This window comes from Leptonychotes weddellii, chromosome 16 (assembly GCF_054177405.1).
Source record: "Leptonychotes weddellii isolate Sample4059 chromosome 16, ASM5417740v2, whole genome shotgun sequence".
NCBI classification, from domain to species: Eukaryota; Metazoa; Chordata; class Mammalia; order Carnivora; family Phocidae; genus Leptonychotes; species Leptonychotes weddellii.
The window spans coordinates 6,460,854-6,481,085 of NC_138384.1; the positions used below are offsets into that span (position 1 = coordinate 6,460,854).

The 20,232-nt window shown below is 45.1% G+C and overlaps 1 protein-coding gene, 1 long non-coding RNA gene and 1 pseudogene across 4 annotated transcripts in view; 2 read left to right on the forward strand and 1 right to left on the reverse strand.

Moving 5' to 3' along the window:
• LOC115944882 (small ribosomal subunit protein eS21 pseudogene) overlaps nt 1-1,761 on the forward strand; it is a 9,340-nt pseudogene extending 7,579 nt beyond the window's left edge.
• The window catches only part of GAN (gigaxonin), a 61,579-nt gene extending 55,395 nt beyond the window's left edge, over nt 1-6,184 (reverse strand). The window contains exons 1-2 of one of the 3 annotated variants that reach the window (XM_081806324.1): nt 5,920-6,184; nt 5,245-5,391 (exon numbers count right to left, since the gene is read on the reverse strand). In XM_081806324.1, the coding sequence (XP_081662450.1) occupies nt 5,245-5,391; nt 5,920-6,086 (314 nt within the window). In that variant the 5' untranslated portion in view covers nt 6,087-6,184. The remainder of the gene's footprint in view (nt 1-5,244; nt 5,392-5,919) is intronic. The other 2 variants (XM_006745321.3, XM_081806325.1) reach the window with 2 other exon arrangements.
• A 95-nt stretch (nt 6,185-6,279) lies between these two features.
• Nucleotides 6,280-20,232, forward strand: part of LOC145717516 (uncharacterized) — a 43,419-nt gene continuing 29,466 nt past the window's right edge. Inside the window, exons 1-3 of the long non-coding RNA XR_014140784.1 lie at nt 6,280-6,525; nt 12,527-12,589; nt 16,529-16,616. This is a non-coding gene — a long non-coding RNA (uncharacterized LOC145717516). The remainder of the gene's footprint in view (nt 6,526-12,526; nt 12,590-16,528; nt 16,617-20,232) is intronic.

The following is a 20,232-nucleotide window of genomic DNA, read 5'->3' on the forward strand; positions in this document are numbered from 1 at the left end:
TCATCATTTGAAACCTTCCAAAAACCTCTCCAGAATTCGAGCATTCACTGCTACTAGCAGGCAACCACTATCTCGGATAAATAAACAAATACCTTTAAGCTGAATTGAGTAATCTATGTTAAACTTAGAGCTCCAATTTGCAAGTGCTTAGTTTCCTTAGAAGCCAGAGAAAATACTGCTTTGGTCTTCTGAAATGGAACATACTTTAATATCAGTTCTGAAAAACTCACATAAGAAAAGGGTTTAATCAAACACAATTGCAAACACTAAAAAGGAGGGGAAGGTGAAAGAGAAGGAGGAGAAGGGGGAGGAAGAGGGAGAGGAGAAGAAGAAAAAAAAATCATTTTGCATTATATGACTGTAAGCCCTTCAGGACAGATTTCATCTCGTGAAGCAGTTGTTCGGGATGCCTTACAGTGGCTAGATGAAAACAAGGCCCAGATCCACTAAAAGATATTCAGGCCCAACTTATTTCCCAGCACCATGAAGGAACAGCAAGGGGCAGGTCTCATCATTTGAATTTTAAGAATGTTCAAGACTCAGCAAGAGTCTCAGAACCGGGAGCTTCTAGCTGAACCCTTGGGCACTAAGGAACTTACCAGGCTACAGTCATCATTCAAAATCCCGTGACAGGAGCAGACGTATGCAGGGGACCACAAACTCAAAGCACAAGTGAAAGAAAAGGGACTTGAGTACCAACAGCATGCTCTGCACACAGGAGACAAAACTAATGTACACTAGTGCCTATCAAGTACTAACAGGACAGGTTTCAGGTGCCCAAAGAAAGGATGATGACAATTTCCATGCTGCTCTGAAACTTGGACTTCCTACAGAGATCATATTAGCCTCCTTAAGTAGTTCATCAGCATCATCTATGAGTCAAAGTTTAGATTTAAATGGCAAAACAGGCTCATCGATAATTAGGCCTTGGAATACATCCAGAGTAACAGCATAAAATAAATGCTTGTTACAAAACAGCTCTACGGCGCTGGGTTTATATAGCAGAATACCCAACCAAATCCTGTATGAGAGGGCAAAGGAAACGCTTTAATGTCAATGCGCAACAAAACTTTAAAGGATACAATAAAGCTGTAAGAACAGAAACAGACCCCCTCTCCACAACATATACACAAAGTAAAACAAAAATAGCACGGAGCCACACAATTCACACTTAAAGGGGATTTGCCGTTCATGTGGCCAGGCCAACCTCACTTCGCAAATGAGGAAACCAAGTCCCAGAAAAGCAGTACAAGATGCTCTAGACTGGCTTCTGGGCCCAATGTCTCCACTCCACCCTCACAGGACCTGCTTTCCCTGAAAAACAAGGGGGAGAAACTGCCATTCTTACCGTTGTCTGACTCAAGGGTTCTAAAAATCTTGAGGATCTTTCTTCCCTTTACTCTCCAGGACGAAAAGCTAAACAAATTAACGTTCCAACAGCTACCCTCCAAAAAACGAAATTCTCAAGAGTGAACAGAGGCTCTTCTGGGCCCATGATCATGGCGGTGGCAGCAGACATGCCCTCGACGTGCAGAAGGACACAGGCAAGTTTGTGCACCTGCACGTGCTGTGGAGATACTCCTCTGCATCATCGGCGCCAAGGACCACGTGAACTTGGCTGAGGCTGACAAGGTGAATGGCAGGCTCAACAGCCAGTTTAAAACCTATGCTATCTTTGGGGCCATTTGCAGGGTGGGTGAGTCAGAGGACTCTATCCTCTGACTGGCCAAGGCCAATGGCAACATTTTAAAGAAATTCTGACTGGAGAGGATCACGGATGTAGAATATCTGTCATAAATAAATAGCACCCCCCACCACCAAAAAAAAGTGAATAGAAGACAGGAACCTACACCTGTCCCTGAAGAATCATACAGTGGTTCGTTTTCAAATCCTTTTCAACTACATTACTCCCAAAGAAACACAGCTCATAAGAGAAAAGAGTCTGAACTCTCTATCAGATCAATGCGATTGTGCCAGAATCAGAAGAGCCTCAGACATGAAGCAGAGCAAACTCTGCAATATTCAAGAGAAAGGGAAATTTCCTATAAGCCTCAGGGAACCTTTCCCAGAAGGTCTCAGGGTTGCTGAGAAAGGAAAGATTCTGTGGGTCGTTATACCAACGAATTCAATTTTGCCTTAAAGGTCGTCAGCCACATTTTTTTTTAAAGATTTTATTTATTTGACAGAGAGAGCATAAGCAGAGGGAGAGAGAGGGAGAAGCAGGCTCCCTGCTGAGCAAGGAGCTCGGTGTGGGACTCGATCCCAGGACCCCGGGATCATGACCCGGCCGAAGGCAGCCGCTTAACCGACTGAGCCACCCAGGCGTCCCCGTCAGCCACATTTAGATTTAGTTTTCCCAACAAACTGAAGGAAAAAACGTCCTTCAGGGAGCTGCGAAGAGGGCATACTGGGAAAGCAGAATCCCACTTACTGGGCTTACTGATGGACTGTGGAAGGTCCTGCCTGCCTTCCAGTAGCATCTGTATCCTAACGCTGCTTGACACATACTCTATACAACCTCTTCTCAGGTTATCATTAGGGTTCTACTGCTAAAGCCGAGTTTTGTTTTTTTCCTTTTATACTGAAAGTCTTCCTAGTGTATGACAGCTAAGAGTAGTGGGAGGAAAAATAAATGCTAAACCAGAGATAAAGCACAGGAAATGATTAAACCAATAAGTTAGGTTAAAAGACTTTTCCATATTAAAATAGTAGAAAGTATGCCAAATGAGTTGCTTTAATTCCTACTCTGACAAAGCTGAATTGGTTCCCTCTGTTGGGAACCAATTCAAAAGCAATATATAACATTGTTTCTAAACCACACAACTTTACATTGCTTAGGATAGTTACTTAAACTAGGCTAACCAAAGATAATAAACAAAACTAAAATTTTTATAAAATGTCAGAGACTACCAGACTTTTGAACACTCAATCCATGTATGAATGACATCACAGATCCAAATGCTTAAGCTTCAAAAGAGAAAGTAAGAAACATCAAGTGCTAGAACATGCAAATTCATTTTGTTTCAACATAATTCTTTAAAGTTCCTTTCAAACAAAACAGACACATTATAGAAGCCCAAAATCATAGGTGTCAAAAGTTAACTAAACAGTTTATTTCAAAGTAGTAATACAGATTGGTCAAATTGCTTTGAAAAAGTCTTGAGATTGACCATTTTAAAAGACAACCAAGAACATTCTAGCACTTCAACAGTCAAATAAACTTAAAATAATGTCACTGACAAAAACACATGGTCTGATTCATATTTATCTATAAAATGTCAAAAACATCTGTCCTACCTACTAAACAAGATGGAAGTGAAAATCAAAATGAGACAGTATGTAAAAGTACTTGATAAGCATTTAAATTATAACATATTGTGAATCAATAAGCAGTAGAGCTTACACAAAGAATAGTTATGAGTTAATGTTGTAACTTGGTATAGTTAGAGTAGGAGATGAAGTGTCATTAACTTCGAGTCTAATCTTAGTTCACCCACTAAGTACTAGGAACTTCATCATAATAAAATCACTAAGGCCCACTGAGTCCCATTTCCTTATTTGAAGAGTAACAGAGTTAGACCAGAAAAGATCTGAAGTCCCTTTCAGCTTGGCCACCTTGATTAATAACACCTAAATTAATAACACCTAAATTACTGCTATTATAAATAAGTAACATTTGACACTACGAAATATTATCATTATTTGCCACCACGTCACAAGTGGATACCACACCTCTCCTAATGCAGCAGCTAGAGCAGTAAATACCACTACCTTTGTAGACTTGTGTGCCGACCTGGAAGAGTTCAAAGCACTATTCACATTCCTGCACAGGTCAAAGATTAAATGAGACAAAGACACATTTTCTCTCTCGTTTATCAGACTAGTGAGCTGAAGTCAAGAGTAAGTCATCTGCCAACAGCTCACAGCTATAACAGTAAAAGCTGGAAGGAGAAAGCAGGCCCAGTGCTCTTCTCAATCAGGGATAACTGAGCATCTGAAATGAAATATAACAGAGCCAATCATCTAACGTCCAACCTGCTGGGGAAGAAAGGCAGGCAGTCACTCATTCAACACATATGCTGAACCACTAGGCACTGTCCTTTCTGGCTGCCAGGGATACAGTAATGGACAAAGGAAAAATCCCTGACCTCACAGAGCTTACACTGTGGTTGGGGAAGATGGGCAAAGTAAATGAATGAAATAGAGGGTATATTATAGTGGTAAGTGGCATGGAGAAAATTGAAGCATAGAAAGGGGATAGACAGCATGTGTTTGGCGATTTGTAATTTTCTTTTAAGCCTGCTGGATGCCACTTACAGAACTGCAACAATAATGCAGCTAAAGTAGTTGTCCTAAGTATTTCCCCAAACAGGGAATACTTCGGATACAGGGAAGACTCTGATCCGCCGATTCCAATTTGATATTGATTGCTCAAATCTTGGAACTGCCAGCTAGGATCTGTCTGTCATACCGGCAATCCAAATTCCGTATTAACAAAGACTCTCTGCACCCCACCTTTATTTATTTTTTTAAAGATTTTATTTATTTATTTGACAGAGAGAGACATGGCGAGAGAAGGAACACAAGCATGGGGAGTGGGAAAGGGAGAAGCAGGCTTCCCGCCGAGCAGGGAGCCCGACGCGGGGCTCGATCCCAGGACCCTAGGACCATGACCTGAGCCGAAGGCAGACGCTTAACGTCTGAACCACCCAGGCGCCCCTGCACCCCACCTTTAAATCCACAAAGAGTCCAAGTAGATTTACAGAGCGCAGCCAGGACAAGTTACAAGAGCACCTGAACTGCTTCTGAGTTGGCATAGATATCTCCTAACGCAAAGGTTAAAATGGAGTTTGGGTTGTGCTAGGACAAAGCACTAAGAATACGATGCACGTCATTTTGCTTTTTCTGACCTGTCAATTCTAATGACATTCTCTATTAGTCTATATTTAACCCGCTTACTGGACAGTTTCTCCAGCTTTTAGTATTTGTTTTCTTTTATTAAAAGAGCAACCCAGTTTGCAGAAAGTTGCTATAAGAAAATATAGCCCCTTGCAAGACCTGATACACTTGGTTAAGCACCATCTAATCAACCTTAATTAACCTGGTTAGTTGATTTAGGATATCAGGTTAAGCTTTGTTTTAGTTGTTTTAAAATGCCCTCTGAGTCTCTAAAATCTCATGATCCTCGCTTGTAACCGCATCCTGAGAATTACAGTAAGTGCTCTAAAATTAGCTACAGCTTACTTTAACGTGTCTATAACGCACAGCCTTGCTTTTAAATGGAGCTCCCACCGGGAGTGAAAAAAGATACGTCTGACAGGAACTTCGGCCTTGGGGTCGGATCGCTGATCCCAGGGAGAAGATCCCACGAGCTTTTCCTTCTGCCCACAGCTGGCGAGGAAGTGTTTGTTTGGCGTCTCCGCGGGAGGGGCGCGCCCGGCTCAGTTCGCCGCGCGGGCCCGGCCCACTGCGCGATTTGGAGGCGAGCGGCCGGCAAACTTCAGCCGGGCTCCGCGGGCCGGGCCCGGGCGAGGCCCCGCCCTGCTCGCGGGTGCGGGTCCCGGGCCGCCTCAGGACGGCGTCCGGGGGGCCTCGGCGGCTCGGAGGCCCGGGCGAACGCCGGGCGGTGGGCACTGGAGCTGGGAGGACGGGAGGGCTGCGGCCCGGGCTCCGGGGTCGATTCCAGAGGCCCGAGGTTCCCCCAGGGGGCACAGGTCTGGCCCGAGGGTAACCGAAGCTAAGGGGCTGTCCCGGGAGCCCGGCAGGGCGTCCAGAGGGAGCCCGCGCCGAGCTGTGACCAGGGAGGAGTGGGTCGGCTGGGGGAGGGGGACCAGGGACTCCCGGGACACGCCCGGCCCGGCCCGCCCCCGGGCTCCCGTCAGCGCGGCCCCGCCCGGCCCGCCGCGGCCCCCTCCTCACCTGATGTATGGGCTGGCCGCCGCCAGGATGTTCTTCTGCACCGGGATCTCCTCCCCGTCGAGGACCAGGTGCGCGTCGCAAAAGCGGGACTCCTCGCGGAAAGAGCTGAGCGCTCGCAGCAGACGCGCGGCATGCTGTGGGTCAGACACAGCGCTGCCTTCGGCCATCTCGGCGCCGGCTCGTCAGCCCTCTGGTCCAGCTGCCCCAGCCGCCCCGCCAGACCCCTCGAGCTGCCCGCGTCCGGCGCGCGCCCGCCCAGCCCGACTCTGCACTCGGAGAAGCGGAGCCCCCGGAACGCGCCTGCGCCATCGGCGGCGCAAGGGGCTTGCGCCTTTAAGGAGCCGCGGCGTTGCGTCATTTCTCCGCGACGCCCCCGCGCCCTCGGGCCCTCCCCCTCGCCAGTGATCGCCGGAGGCGGCCAATCAGAAGCCTCGTTCCTCTGCTGGATCAGCTGGTCGCGGTGCGTCTGTCCGCCGCTAGGAACAGTTGCTGCAGTGGTGGAAGGTGTGCAGGCACCTGGGACTCTGTGGTTCAGCCCGGGGCCTCTGGCGCCGCGAGTCTGAATCCGAGCCTTGGCTCTTCCACTCAGTAGCTGTGTGGCCATGGGTAAGGTGCCCATCCTCAATTTCTCCATATGCAAAATGAAGGTGATGACTTCTTCGTGTTGTTGTGGACTCTTGTGAGCTCACGCGTGTAAGCAAGGGCGCAGTGGGTGTAGCTTTTCTTATTGATGAGAGAAAAGGCGCTTCCCGGGTAAGAGGACAGAGAGCCGAGAAAGCAGGCCCTCAGAGCATCTGGTTGCCGGCTACGGAGGAGATGTAGCAGATGAAGCTAGAGAAGTACTGATAGGCCTTATATTTTGCAGAGCCTCCTTGTCTGTGGTAAAGAGGTTGGTCTTGATCCTGCAGGGGTTAGGAACTATGAGAGGGTTTTGAACAGGGTGTTTTATAAAGATCACCCAGCTGCGTGGAGAATGAGGAGGGTGGTGCTAAAGGCAGAAAGATGCTTAAATATTGCAGTACTTGAAGGAAGGGCCCGGGGACCTAAACCGAAGGATGGCGATGGACGTGGATAATAATGGGCGGCTTTAAAGGAGTAGACAGAATTGCGAGGGAGAGGGGGTCAGGACAGTGTTCTGGTTGAGTAACTGCTTGGATGTTGGGACTTTTCAGACAGATAGGAAATGCCAAAGGAGTTGGATGTGTGTGTAGAGAACCAGATGTTAAGATGTGACTAGAGTCCCAACCCGGTGAAGATCAGAGTTGTGACAGGAAGCAACTTTGGGTGAGCTCAGTCAGGGCAAGCCCCTTTGGTCTGAGGTTTCCCTGGAGGTTAAAGGGCACATGGGAACGTGGAATGTACCCACCATTTTGTTCAAACACTAGGTTGTTTGTACAACCTGATTGTGCAAACATTAGTTCATTTGTACAACCCTCAATAAGCTTCTAAAGAATTAGCAATTTTTCTGGAGAATTAGCGATTAGGGCCAAGGACCTGAAGAATGGTCAGCATTTCAGATAAGGCAGGAGGGGGTTTTCACTGGATCAGTTCAATCTTTTTCTTCAACCAGCTGAAAGGGTCCAGTACAGCCTTGAGTCTTTACCCTGAACCAGCTCAGGCTTTGGAGTCACCGCAGGAATCAGAGTATATAACTCTGGCAGAGTCACTGGCAGAATAGATGGGGAAAAGGAAGTTAATAGTGGAAGGTCTAGACATTTCTAGTTCCTTCTTCAAACTCAGCTCAGCATTTATGGATGAAATGATAAGGATGTCTCAGATTGGCTTCAAAACAAAATGAAGGGATGGAGGGAAACGGGTGAGGATATAGATGAATCAAAAGTGTCTATGAGTTACTAATTGTTAAAGCGGGTTGTGGGTACACGGAGTTTCATTGTATTAGTCTCTGTATTTTGTGTATGTTGTAAAATGTCACAATAAAAGTAAAAAAAAAAAAAAAAAGAGAGATAAGCAGCTCAAACTTATCTTCTCCGTGATACCTGCCCAGTATCCCTGGAAGCAGTCAAAACTTCTTTCTCCAAATTGTTGCTGTACTTTGAACATTGCTCTGGCAGGTAACTTATTATAAATGGGTTTATTTATCCATGTCACCAGCAAGCTTGTATATTTAAGCGGCTCGATTTCCAGGTGCTAAGCACAGTGCCGGGCCCTGGTAATGCTCACTGAATGTTGGATGGATGGAGGGATTAACAAAATTGTGAATACCAAGCACTTAATAAATGTTTTCTGAATTTTATCTTCTGTTTTTAGTTGATTTGTCTTTGTCTTCATTCTCAACTGGGTTGTTGGGGTCAAAGATGATGTATATGACAGTTCTCTGTACAATATAGTTATTTGATAAATACTTATTAATTGCATGGAATGCCAGTCTTCAACTATCAGGAGGTTCCAAAACAAAACAACTTTCAAATAACAGAATTACCCTCAGGTGACCAGTTTCCCCGGAATGGGAGTGTTGCCTTAGTTGAAATAACTGGAGGTGACCGTAGGCTCTTCCTGGTAGAGGTGAACCTTCTCTGGCATTTTGACAAAAGAGAAGGAAGGGGTAGGCTCTGCCCCACAAAGCCTTCCTCCCACCCTTGGGCCCTCTTCCTTCCTACAGCACCAGGATAAGTTTTCTTGGGGCACCTGAGCTGACCTCAACACTTTATTGAAAACCTAGCATCCTTTTGATTGTTAACTCCCACCTTAGTAAACCCAAGGTGATTTTCTGATTACCAGGGGACATCTGGGCAGAGGGCTATAGACAGACTGTAGACAGACCTGCATCAACCAGGGAAAAGGTAGTTGCTGGCTTGAGAGGATCACCTGCGCAACAGGCGGCTCATCAACAGAAGACCTTATTTGTGCTTTCAGAAACAGCCCCGCTGTTGGCAGTATTTCCCAACAACCCACCTGCCTGAGTAACTCATTCATCTTTCAAAACCAAGCTCAAACATGACCTTCAAGGAAGGTCTCCAAGCAGCCTCTCAGGTCAGAGTCCCTGTGCTATGCCATGTTCCTGCTTTCTGTGCTGGACTTAACCGCACTGTAATTAACCAGTTTCTAAGTTGGTTTGTGAGCTCCTTCAAGATAGGAGCTGTGTTATATTCAGTCATGTTCCAAGGGACTTGCATAGTGCCTGGTACTTAATAGATGCCGCTCGAGTGCTTTTGCATAATTAGAGGTAGCAAGTTGGGAAAATGAGCACAGGAGGCAGGATGTAACTAACACAGTGGGGTCAGGGGGATGACAGGGAGCTGAGCAACACCCCGTCCAGAGCAGGAGGCTGCCCCTCATCTCTAGATGATTGCTCCATGGGATTAGGGCCCAGTGGGGCCAAAACCAGTGATTTTTCAAGAGATCTGAAAATTCAGATCCACATGTCAGATGTCCCAGTTTTTCAACATTAGCTCCTCCTTTCATTTGGGAGAAAAAGATGCAGCATGTGTCTGCAGACAGGTTCTGGCTTTAATTCACTTCCAGAGGTAATCAGAAAATCACCTTGGTTTACTAAGAGGGGAGTTAACAATGAAAAAGATGCTAGGTTTTCAATAAAGTGTTGAGGTCAGCTCAGGTGCCCCAAGAAAACATCCTGGTGCTGTAGGGAAGGAAGAGGGCCCAAGCGTGGGAGGAAGGATCTGTGGGGCAGAGCCTGCCTCCCATCAGCTGCAAGAGCCACTCCTGGTCAGCCCTTGGACTGTTTTGTAGCCTTTCTTGTTATTGCTCCAACTGAGCCACCCTTGATACTGTTTACAGCCATCAGAATGGTATATTTGGTGTTATTGTTTCCCCACATTCCATAGATTTCAGACCTCAGCTGTTGTGAAACCAGTAATTTGAGATCCGGTAGGCTCCCAGCCATTTCAGTCCCTGGTGACTGTAACTGACCCCTTCTGCTTTAGTGGCTAAACAACCCCCAGAGAAAGGATTTTCTTTTTCTCCTTTTTTTCTTTTTTTGACTAAAATTCACAAGATATCAGCAGTGGTCATTCATTCAACAAATATTTATTCAGCACCTGCCATATGATACGTAGCAGATACAACCATGGTGAAAACAGACATAGTTACCTCACTGGTATCACTGTAGAGACTTTTTACTCTGTGCTTTTCTGATCATGAATCATTTTTACAATCAGAAAAAAATTTTCCAGTTGCAAAATGGAAAAAAAAAAAAAAAGCTTTGGGCGCCTGGGTGGCTCAGTTGGTTAAGCGACTGCTTTCGGCTCAGGTCATGATCCTGGAGTCCCCGGATCAAGTCCCGCATCGGGCTCCCTGCCGAGCGGGGAGCCTGCTTCTCCCTCTGACCCTCCCCCCTCTCATGTGCTCTCTCTCTCTCATTCTCTCTGTCTCAAATAAATAAATAAAATCTTTAAAAAAAAAAAAAAAGCTTTATTTTGCTTTGAAAAATGAGCCCTCATAGAAGAGAAGAATCACCTTGGAGTTTGGGGGTTTGTTTTTTTAATAAATGTTGGAAAGAGGAATGAGAATCCAGTAAAAGAAATAATGCAAAGAAAGAACTCAATAGTTTGGAGCCTCTTTAGAAAACACTGACTCTCAGATTCAATTTGTTGAAGAGAAAACTGACCAAGATGAGTCAAGGACTCAGTCAAGGTCATACATGTGACCTAGTCGAAGCGGAACACACAGGCCCAGAGTTCTGCCTTCTAGCCCTGTAAGCTTTTCCATTACACCAAGTTGACTCTTCGTAAACATTAATTTGGTTGAGACAGTCTCTTCTGATTCATTTTAAGCGGTCTCTTCTGATTCATTTTAAGGCGGTCTTCGCATATTTTATGAGTAAATCTGTCATTTGTCCAAATCTATTTATAGCTCCTTTCTTTCGGAAAATCTAAGCTCTTCCAAATTGCTGAGTCAGAGAGCATCTCAGTATTTATAACTCTTGAGAGTTGATTCCATGTATTTACAAAATATTCAGAGAAGTGTCTCAGAAGCCAGTGAACTAATTAAGTTGTAACGAAGATAGTGACTGTTTCTGACCAAATCCGTGCTGTACTCCCCAGCACACGGTACAGTGCGGGACACACAGTAGGTACTCAAGAAATATTTACTTGAATGAATAAATGTTAATAACTAGGGAGAACTGAGATTTTTCTGTCCGTAAGGGATTACTTCAGATGATTTCTATGACTCCCCCACCGAACACCAAGCAACAGTTTGCTAATAACTCCAAGTGAATATCTAATGGGCATCTGCAACTCAACATGTCAGAAATTAAACTCTTGGTTTACCCCTTAAACCTAATCATTCCTCAAATCTGTGGCAGCATCATTCGTTTAAGGACTGAAGGACAGAAACTTAGGGACATCCTTGACCTCTGTCTCTCATACTGTTCTCACCAGCAAACCTTGCAGCTCTTCCTGTAGACAGTCTCCTGAATCCAGCCTCGTCCTACAACCTCTGCCAGTACCATCTGATAGAGCCACTAATCAACTTCCCCTAGACTCCAGCAATGGCCTCCTCTTTGCCCTCCTTGCTTTTTCTCTTGCCCCCTTGTGAGTTCTTTCTCCCCATAAGCTAATCAGATCAAATTGCTTCCCAATGCAAAACCTTCCAATGGCTTCCCTGTGCCTTACAAAGCCCTGTGTGAGCTTTTACTTTCTCTGTGACCTCATTTCCTACCACTGTCCTCTCCCTCAGTGTGCACTAACCAAACTGGCCTTTTTGCTCTTCTCCGACCAGGCCTCATGTATGCCCACCTCAGGGCCTTTGCACTGGCTGATTTTGGATCCTGGAAGTCTCTTTCCTCATGTTCTCATAGCTTGCTCTTTCATTCTACTTAGGTCAGAGCTTAAACATAACTCCTCAGAAAGGCCCCCACTTAACTAACTTCATTTTTCCTCAGTGCATTCAATCACTACCTGAAATTATGTATGTTTATTTGTGAATTGTGTGTCTTCTCTAACTTTAATACAGGTTTCATGAGGCCTGGCAGGAACTTCCTATTTTATTCATCACTGTATCCTCAGCCTCTAAAACAATGCATGGAATATAATATGTGTGTAATAAATATATACTTATCAAAAGAAAGAAACAGAAGGAAGGAGGGTAGGGGGAGGGGAGGAAGCTTCCTGGATTTTTTCATCTCTTGCTGCCTAACCTGACATTGCCAACGTGGAGGAAGACGAATTATCAACAGTGACTTGAAGGACACAGAATGAAACTCCCAGATCATAGGAGGTCACAGTATAACAGCTCTTGGCATAGGTTGCCCCAATATCTACTTTTTATTTTATTTTAAAGATTTTATTTATTTATTTGACATACAGAGACACAGTGAGAGAGGGAACACAAGCAGGGGGAGTGGGAGAGGGTGAAGTAGGCTTCCCGTGAAGCAGGGAGCCCGATGCAGGGCTCGATCCCAGGACCCCGGATCATGACCCAAGCTGAATGCAGACGCTTAATGACTAAGCCACCCAGGTGCCCCCCCAATATCTACTTTCAAACCAAGTTCAGTGCAAGAACATTTACTTTACCCCTTTCAAGCCACACCCTTTTGCACACTGTACCCTTTGAATTTAGTTTGGGTATTATATGTTTATATACCTGAAAGCATTAAAAAAATACCCCATTTCTGCTCTTTTCCTAGGATTCTGGTCAATACACTGCTGGGTGTACAATGAGGAGGTCTATCCTGCAGAATTGGTACCATGTAAGTAATCCGTCTGCTCCTAAGACCTGTTCAAATGTCTGAAGTCATTTGAAATCCTTTAATTCACTGGATTTCCTACCTGCCTGCCCTGGGTCTTTCTCTGACCCTTGGAGACCCCAGGGAAGTTACTGCACTCTGTAAACTTGGGGTAACCAGAGTAACTTCACAGAGTGGTCAGGAGGATTAAAGGAGATGACTCCAGTGGAGTGCCGACAACAGGGCCTGGCACGTAGTAGGTGCTCAGTAAATGCTAAGTGTTATGTTGGTTGTTGCTGTTACCACCAGTCCTCATCCTGGTTTTCAGTGGCATCCTTGCCCAGCTCAGGAATGATTAGCTGCTGCTGCTGCTTCTCCTCTTTCTTTTTCTTCTTTTAAGATTTGATTTAATTACTTAGAGAGAGCATGAGTGGGAGGAAGGCAGAAGGAGAGAGAGAATCCCAGGCAGGCTCCACATTCAGCACTGAGTCCAACGCAGGGCTCAATCTCACGACCCCGAGATCATGACCTGAGCCGAAATCAAGAGTCAGATGCTCAACTGACTGAGCCACCAAGGAGCCCCAGGAATGATTAGCTTCTAGTTGACTTCCATGGCAAAATCTAGTCCCTTCCCCTCCGGCCAGGTCCCCTGCAGGTCTGGGTTGACGACCTCTCTGAGGCTTTCTCCCTGGTGCCTGGCTCTAGGTGGCTGCAGTCTGTGTTCTGACTCCCCTAACACTCCCTTTTCCTGCTCCAGCTCTTGAAACACCCCATTCTAGCCCTTTTATTTCATGCTCCGTGCCTTTAATTTTATTGTTTTAACATTTAAATTCATTCTTAATGTTTTCTAAAATATGTCAGACCTCTTCTTCAGCAAGTTTCAAAACTGTAAAATATTATCTATCAAAACATCTTTATTGAGGTATAATGTACAGTAGAGTGCACTATTCTTAAGTGTATGGCTCAGTGAATTGTTCCATATGAGCATGCCCATGGAATCACCAGCCGGATGAAGATAAAGAACATTTCCAGGAACCCAGAGGCTCCCATAGACACATGTCTGGGCAGTACCTCCCAGAGGAACCCACCATCTGACTTCTGTCACTATTGATTGGTTTCTCCTGTTCTTGAACCTTTGCGTCCAGCGTTTTTCACTCTACAATGTCTTTGAAATTCTTCCATCTGGTTGCTTGTAGCCATAGTCGGTTTTTTGTAAATGTGACTATACCATTGTGTGACTGTGCCACTCTATGTTTATCCATTTTCCTGCTGATAGATGTTTGGATTGTTTCCAGTTCGGGGCTATTATAACAGAGCTGTTATGAACAAGTCTTTGGGTGGGCTGTTGGCACTTTTTTCTTGCATCGATGTGCCCAAGAGTTGAATTGCTCGGTCATAGGGCGGGCATATGTTCAGCTTCAGCAAACACTGCCAGACAGTTTTCCAAAGTGGTTGTACCAAATTATACTCCCACCAGTCATGCATGAGAGTTCCATTTGCTCTGCATCCTTCTGTAATTGGTGGTGTTGCTCTTTTAATTACACCCATTCTGGTGGGTGTGTGGTGGTATATGTACATATGTATGTATGTATTTTAATATGTATATGTGTGTGTGTATATATATTAAATACATGTATTTAAGTGCTTGTTTGAGTTGTCCCTCATTTTTAAAAATTGGTTCTTCAAAGTGATAGTTCTTTTTTTTTTTTTTTTTTTTAAGATTTTATGTATTTATTTGACAGAGAGAGAGACACAGCAAGAGAGGGAACACAAGCAGGGGGAGTGGGAGAGGGAGAACCAGGCTTCCCGCCGAGCAGGGAGCCTGATGTGGGGCTCGATCCCAGGACCCTGGGATCATGACCTGAGCCAAAGGCAGACGCTTAATGACTGAGCCACCCAGGTGCCCTAGGAGTTCTTTATCATATATATGGGAACACTCATTTCTTCTATCTGGGGCTTGCCTTTCACTCTCTAAATAGCGCCTTTGATGAACAGACATTCTTAATTTTATTGAAGTTGAGTTTATTACTCTTTCCTTTTATGGCTAGTGCTTTTCATATTCTGTTTGAAAATCTTTGCAGCCACAATTCTATTTTCCTATGCTCTCTTCTAGAAGTTTTTCTGTTTCCCTTTCACATTTAGGTTCACGACCCACCCCAGCTACATGCATTTTCTTAAATCCAGCTCACAACTCAGTTCACAACTTCAGTTCCCATTTACTCATTCATGCTTGTCATCACTCATTCACCTGATTCTTCAAGCACCCATTTAAGGAACTTATTGGCCAGTAGGGGAAAGGGGAGACTTGCACATACACAATATCTAGAAAGTCATAATTTAGTTGGAAAACGTGATATGATATGATATAAGCCTGATTATCCAAATAGAGTACCCAGAGTCATTTCCTCTTTGAACCTAGCAGACAGGCGCATTCCCTACATGCCAGTGACCCCGTCTTTCTCATCCATCATTGGTCCTTCATTTCTTCCAGGTTAAAGTCCCAAGTCCCTATGCCTGGCATCTGAGGTGTCCCCCCCTTCATCTTCTAGATCCTCACCACCCTCATCCCAAACCCTCTGCACACACCCACCTGAATTCCCGAACAGAACAAGCTATTCATCCCACCAGCTGTTTGCAGCTGCTTTTTCCTCCTGCCTGGGCTCCTTCTCTCATGGCTGGTGCCTGAAAAACTGCTCACCGTTCTAGTATCAGCTCTGTGAAGCCTCTCCTGACTTCTTTCTCTTTTGTTGTGCCTTGAAATCTTCCTCTGGAGTCTGACTGCTGGGTTCAAACCCTGCTTCATATCACTTTCCAGCTCTGTGCCCCTGGGCATGTTACTTAAACTGCCTCTATGCCTCATGTGCCCCACTGGAAACAGTTGTGGTTCCTGCTATCATCGTTTGGTGCAGAATAAATGAGCTTATCCAGCTACAATCGTTTAGCACAGTATCTGGCCCACAGTAAGCGCTCAATAAATGTTCACTTTAAAAAATAGTCGCACCCATCATACTAATGACATTTACCTGTTAACATACTGGTCTTTTCACTAGACCCGAGGTTTCTTAAAATTAAAGATCACTTCCTTAATTTTTCCACAATTGCCCCTTCTTGTGTCATCTGTGGGCAATTCCCTGTGAGGAGAGCTTTTTGTCTATCACCCCAATGAACCTTTACAACAACCTACAAGATAAGAATTAGGATCTCCATGCTGTGGTTTAAAACACCAAGGCTCAGAGAGCTAAAAACCCTGTTCCACATCCCTCAGCTGATTCACGGAGAAGCCAGGATTTTGACTCCCTGTTTCACTGCCAAGTTTGTTTCATTGCCAAGCCCTTCATCATGTATCCCTGCCTCTCGCTGCATGGCCTGCACAGACACAGTGAGCTCAGTAAATATCTCATGAATTGAATTCAATCTAATAAGCCCAGAACCTACCCATGTTTGTCAGAAAGGGACACGGGTTTATCTGTGCCGCTGAAGTTTGGAATGTGGCCCTCAAAGGCCAAGCAATCAGAGACTGAGACCCTTCTGGGAAAACAGATAGCATCAAGAGCAGGTGACTGTGCTTTCAACTTTTCCCTCTTGGGAAAGACTCGTTTCATCATCAATAATTTGTACTTTGTGACTTCAAGGTGTGCTCTCTAACTGACACAATGCTGCCTTTCCAGAGGAACAGGTTGTCACTTTTCACAAAATTTGTCCTATTTAATGACACATTTTGTTTGGTGTCTAATTACCTACCATTTCTTCTATTACTGCATTACAGTCCCAAGCTTTTAAAACGTGGTGCCAAGAGTCTCGGGAAGATCCTTTTCAGGCAGGTTCTGGAAGCCTAGCCTTTCCAGCTCAGTTGTAAATGTTTTGAGAGCAGCAACCCATCTGACTCTCCTGCAGCACCTGAACTTGGTTAGGCAGGCATGCAGTAAGTATTTGCCAAATTCATGATCTGTGTGCTTGTTTCAGGCTGGACACTAGACTCAGTCTCAGGAGGGAGAAAGGAGGAATCAGATTCAGCTCTTGCCCTCCAGGAACTTCTAGTCCAATGCAGGAGGTAAATCTCAAAACTGAACAACCAACATCTGACATGGAAAATGGTGTTTGGGGTGTGGATTGTAGCAGAGCTACACGGGGGGAGACCCCCTTCCCAGAGCATTACTTGGACTTAAAGATTGCTGGGAAACTCTTTGATATTCAGATGAGCATGGGCATAATACAGAGTGCACTGTAACATGAGCATGCTTTGTAAGGTGAAACACAGATTTCAAGGTACTGTCTTTGGTAGACCTGTCCTCCCGCCTTCCTTTTGGGAGGTAGCTCCCCTCCCTTCTGCCTTCAGGAGTGTTTTGGTGGGTGATGACGGTGAACATTGCCATTGCAGCAGTCAGAATTAGGTTTTCAATCAGGCTCTGCTCTATCACTTTCTAGGTTTTGAGTGAGTAACCTGAGTTCTCTGAACCTCAGTTTATTCGTGATTTTTTAAAATGAGGGTTAGTGTTTTATATAAAGCTTTTGTCACATACACAGTAGCTTTTATGCATGTTGTGAGGAAACAAATATTTATGGGATGGATGGGTGGATGGATGGATGGCAGTCTGTTGCCACATAGCAAAAAAAAAAAAAAGGCAATTTTCTTTATCATTAATACTTTGCGATTCTGCAGCATTTTGTACCCTTGAAAAACTTTCATGTTCTCACAAAAATCAAATAAAGTAGAGCAATCCCAATTCTACCTATGAGAACAACTGGGACCTCAAGAAATGCCCAGAGTCTTGTGAAAACTGAGATTGGCCAACTTGAGATTTGAACCAGTGCCTGGTTCAGCATCTTTAACTCAGTAGCCTGGGGACTTGTTAGGGGGTAGGAGTGGTGAGAAGGGGGCATGCCTTTCCTCCCTGAGCTGTGTGCAGCCTGTTCATTTGAGCTATATGTCATGAGTCACAGACTCATAGAATCCTCACAGCTGGGGCAGTGCGGAAGTTCTCCACTTCTCCTGTTGAGAAGCTGATTCAAGCAATGGACTGTACTCTCCTTATATATATACATATACATACATACATATATACACAAGTTCATATGCAGTTTCAGGAAGCTCATGGGCACCCTGAAGCTCCTCCACCATGACCCCATGCCTGACCAACTACAGAAACCACAAACTCATCACCTCTAGGCAGACTAGTTAGAAACATTATAACTCAATATAACAAACCCCAGCAACTTCAGCCAGGGATCACTTACCCTCCCATCTCTGCATCATCTCAATTCTCAAAAGTTTATCCTTCAGTAAATATCCAAAGCCAAATCATCCATTGCCCTCCCAGACTTTCGCAAGTCTTGGTGGAGATAAGAATTGAGGTTATGTGTATTTTAGACATCAAAATTGCCAGTGTGTTAATGGAACAGGGTGGAGACCATGAACAGGGTAATATATAGGTTGCCTAGAATCAATTGGCCCCACCACAGGCAATGCCTTCATGGTTATGAAAGCCACGATCAAGCACAAAAGATAAAGAACCAGACTCACAGCTGAGAGAAACTTGGTGAGGCCATGCAGGTCCTATGTTCATTTGACACCCATGTATGGAACCCTGGCTATGTGCCCAACACTGCTCTAGACCCCTAGGAGACATGTGAGACTCAAACAGAAAAGTCCTTGCCCTGAAAGTAATCCTTGAGTTTCCACTGAGGAAGATGGATAAATACCAATAGCCATAATAAACATGTAAATTTTACAGTGTGCTAGAAGGCCAAACGTGCTTCAGGGAAAATGAAGTTAAAAGGGATAAAGGGGATCAGGAGTGTGTGTGATGGCAGAGTTAAGCTGCAGTGTTAAATTGGGGTCAGGAAATCCACACTGAAGGTGAGATTTGAGCAGGACCTGAAGGCGAAGAGGCCATGTGTGCTGCTATGGTCACTCTTGTAAGGGCCGAGCCAAGGTGGTGCCAGTGGCACTGCTCAATGTCTGGCATTTGCGCATTCACGCAGCAGGTATTTACTGAGTGCATTAAGATCTAGGTGCTTGGGGTAGGCTGGATAATGGTCCCCAAAGATACCCAAGTCCTAATCCCTGGAACCTCTGTCACCTAGATGGCAAAGGGACTTTGCACATGGCATGAAGTTAAGGATTTTAGATAGGAAGGGTAATCTGGGTTATCTGGTATGCCCTAATATAATCACAAGGGTCCTATGAAGAGAGAGGTAGGAGATTTTGACTGTAGAAGGAGGAAAGTGTTGGGATGCTGAGCAGGGAGACAAGGGGGGAGGTGGTGTGAGACCCGGAGCCAAGGGATGAGGAAGCTGGAAGAGGCAAGGAAACAGACTCTCCCCTGCAGCCTCCAGAGGGAAGCTGCCCTTCTGCACCTTGATTTTATTCCTACAAGACTCATTTTGGACTTCTGACCTCCAGAACTGTAAGAATAAATCTGGGTTGCTTACACCACCATGTCTGTGGTGATTTGTTCCAGCAGCCATAGAAAACAGTGCTATTTCAGCAAGGATATGGTGATGAACCAAACTGATGAAAATCCCTGCTGCGTGGACTTCCCATTCTTGACCACTCATCCTGTGCTGGGCGTTGGCCTGTGCCTTTGGTAACATAGTATCCTCTTTAGTTGTCATATCAACCCCAGGAGATGGCTGCTATTTGAACTGAAACCCAGTAACCCAGAGGCCCTGCTCTCTAACCCTTGCAACTGTGTTCTGCCCATGCCCAATTAGATTATTTGTTGTGCGGTGGCTATTTGGGGTGTGCCAACAATCTGCTTGTCATTTCTGATGCCACTTGGCCATTGGGATGGACTGGACCACTCTGGGTGCCTGGGAGGCTGACCTTTCCTCTTTCACCACAGCAGGAAGAAGGCCTTGCTCAGAGAGAGGAAGACCAGCCTTCACTCAAGGGTTTACAAGTAGCATCCTCTGCCTGAATTGCCCACATAACCTCAGCTAACTCAGATTAGGACTGAGACTTTAAGAACACTGATTCATTTAATCCTCACTGTAGCCCTGTGAGGTACATTCTGTTACTATCCTCATTCTACAGATGAGGAAACAGAGGCACAGAGAAGTTAAATAACTGATCCGCTTTGCCCCAGGCACTGTACTAAGCACCAAAGGTGGAGAAGTGAGTAAGATTCAGGCAATAAAAGTAGTGGTTAAGAAATTGGACTTTGGAGTCTCAGGAACCATCTATGTGAGATTGGTCAAGTCAGTTAACTGTTCTGAGACTCAGTTTTCTCATTGATAAAATGGGAATGGTCCCGGGATCTACCTCAGGGCATTCTGAGGATTATGTGAGAACCAGCACATGAAGTGCTTAAGTACAGTGCTTGGCAGAGGTTGAGTTGTCATTACATATCTGCTCTTGTTATACTGCTGTCAGAATAAGAAGGCTCAGTTCCTGCCCTTAACAGAGAAGATCCACAAATGATGCAGACATCACTGTTCCTCCCATGTTCATTCCCATGGTAATTTTAAAAACCCTGAACAAAGAGGCAACCCACAGAATGGGAGAAGATATTTGCAAATGACACTACAGATAAAGGGCTGGTATCCAAGATCTATAAAGAACTTCTCAAACTCAACACCCACAAAACAAATAATCAAGTCAAAAAATGGGCAGAAGATACGAAAAGACACTTCTCTGAAGAAGACATACAAATGGCTAACAGACA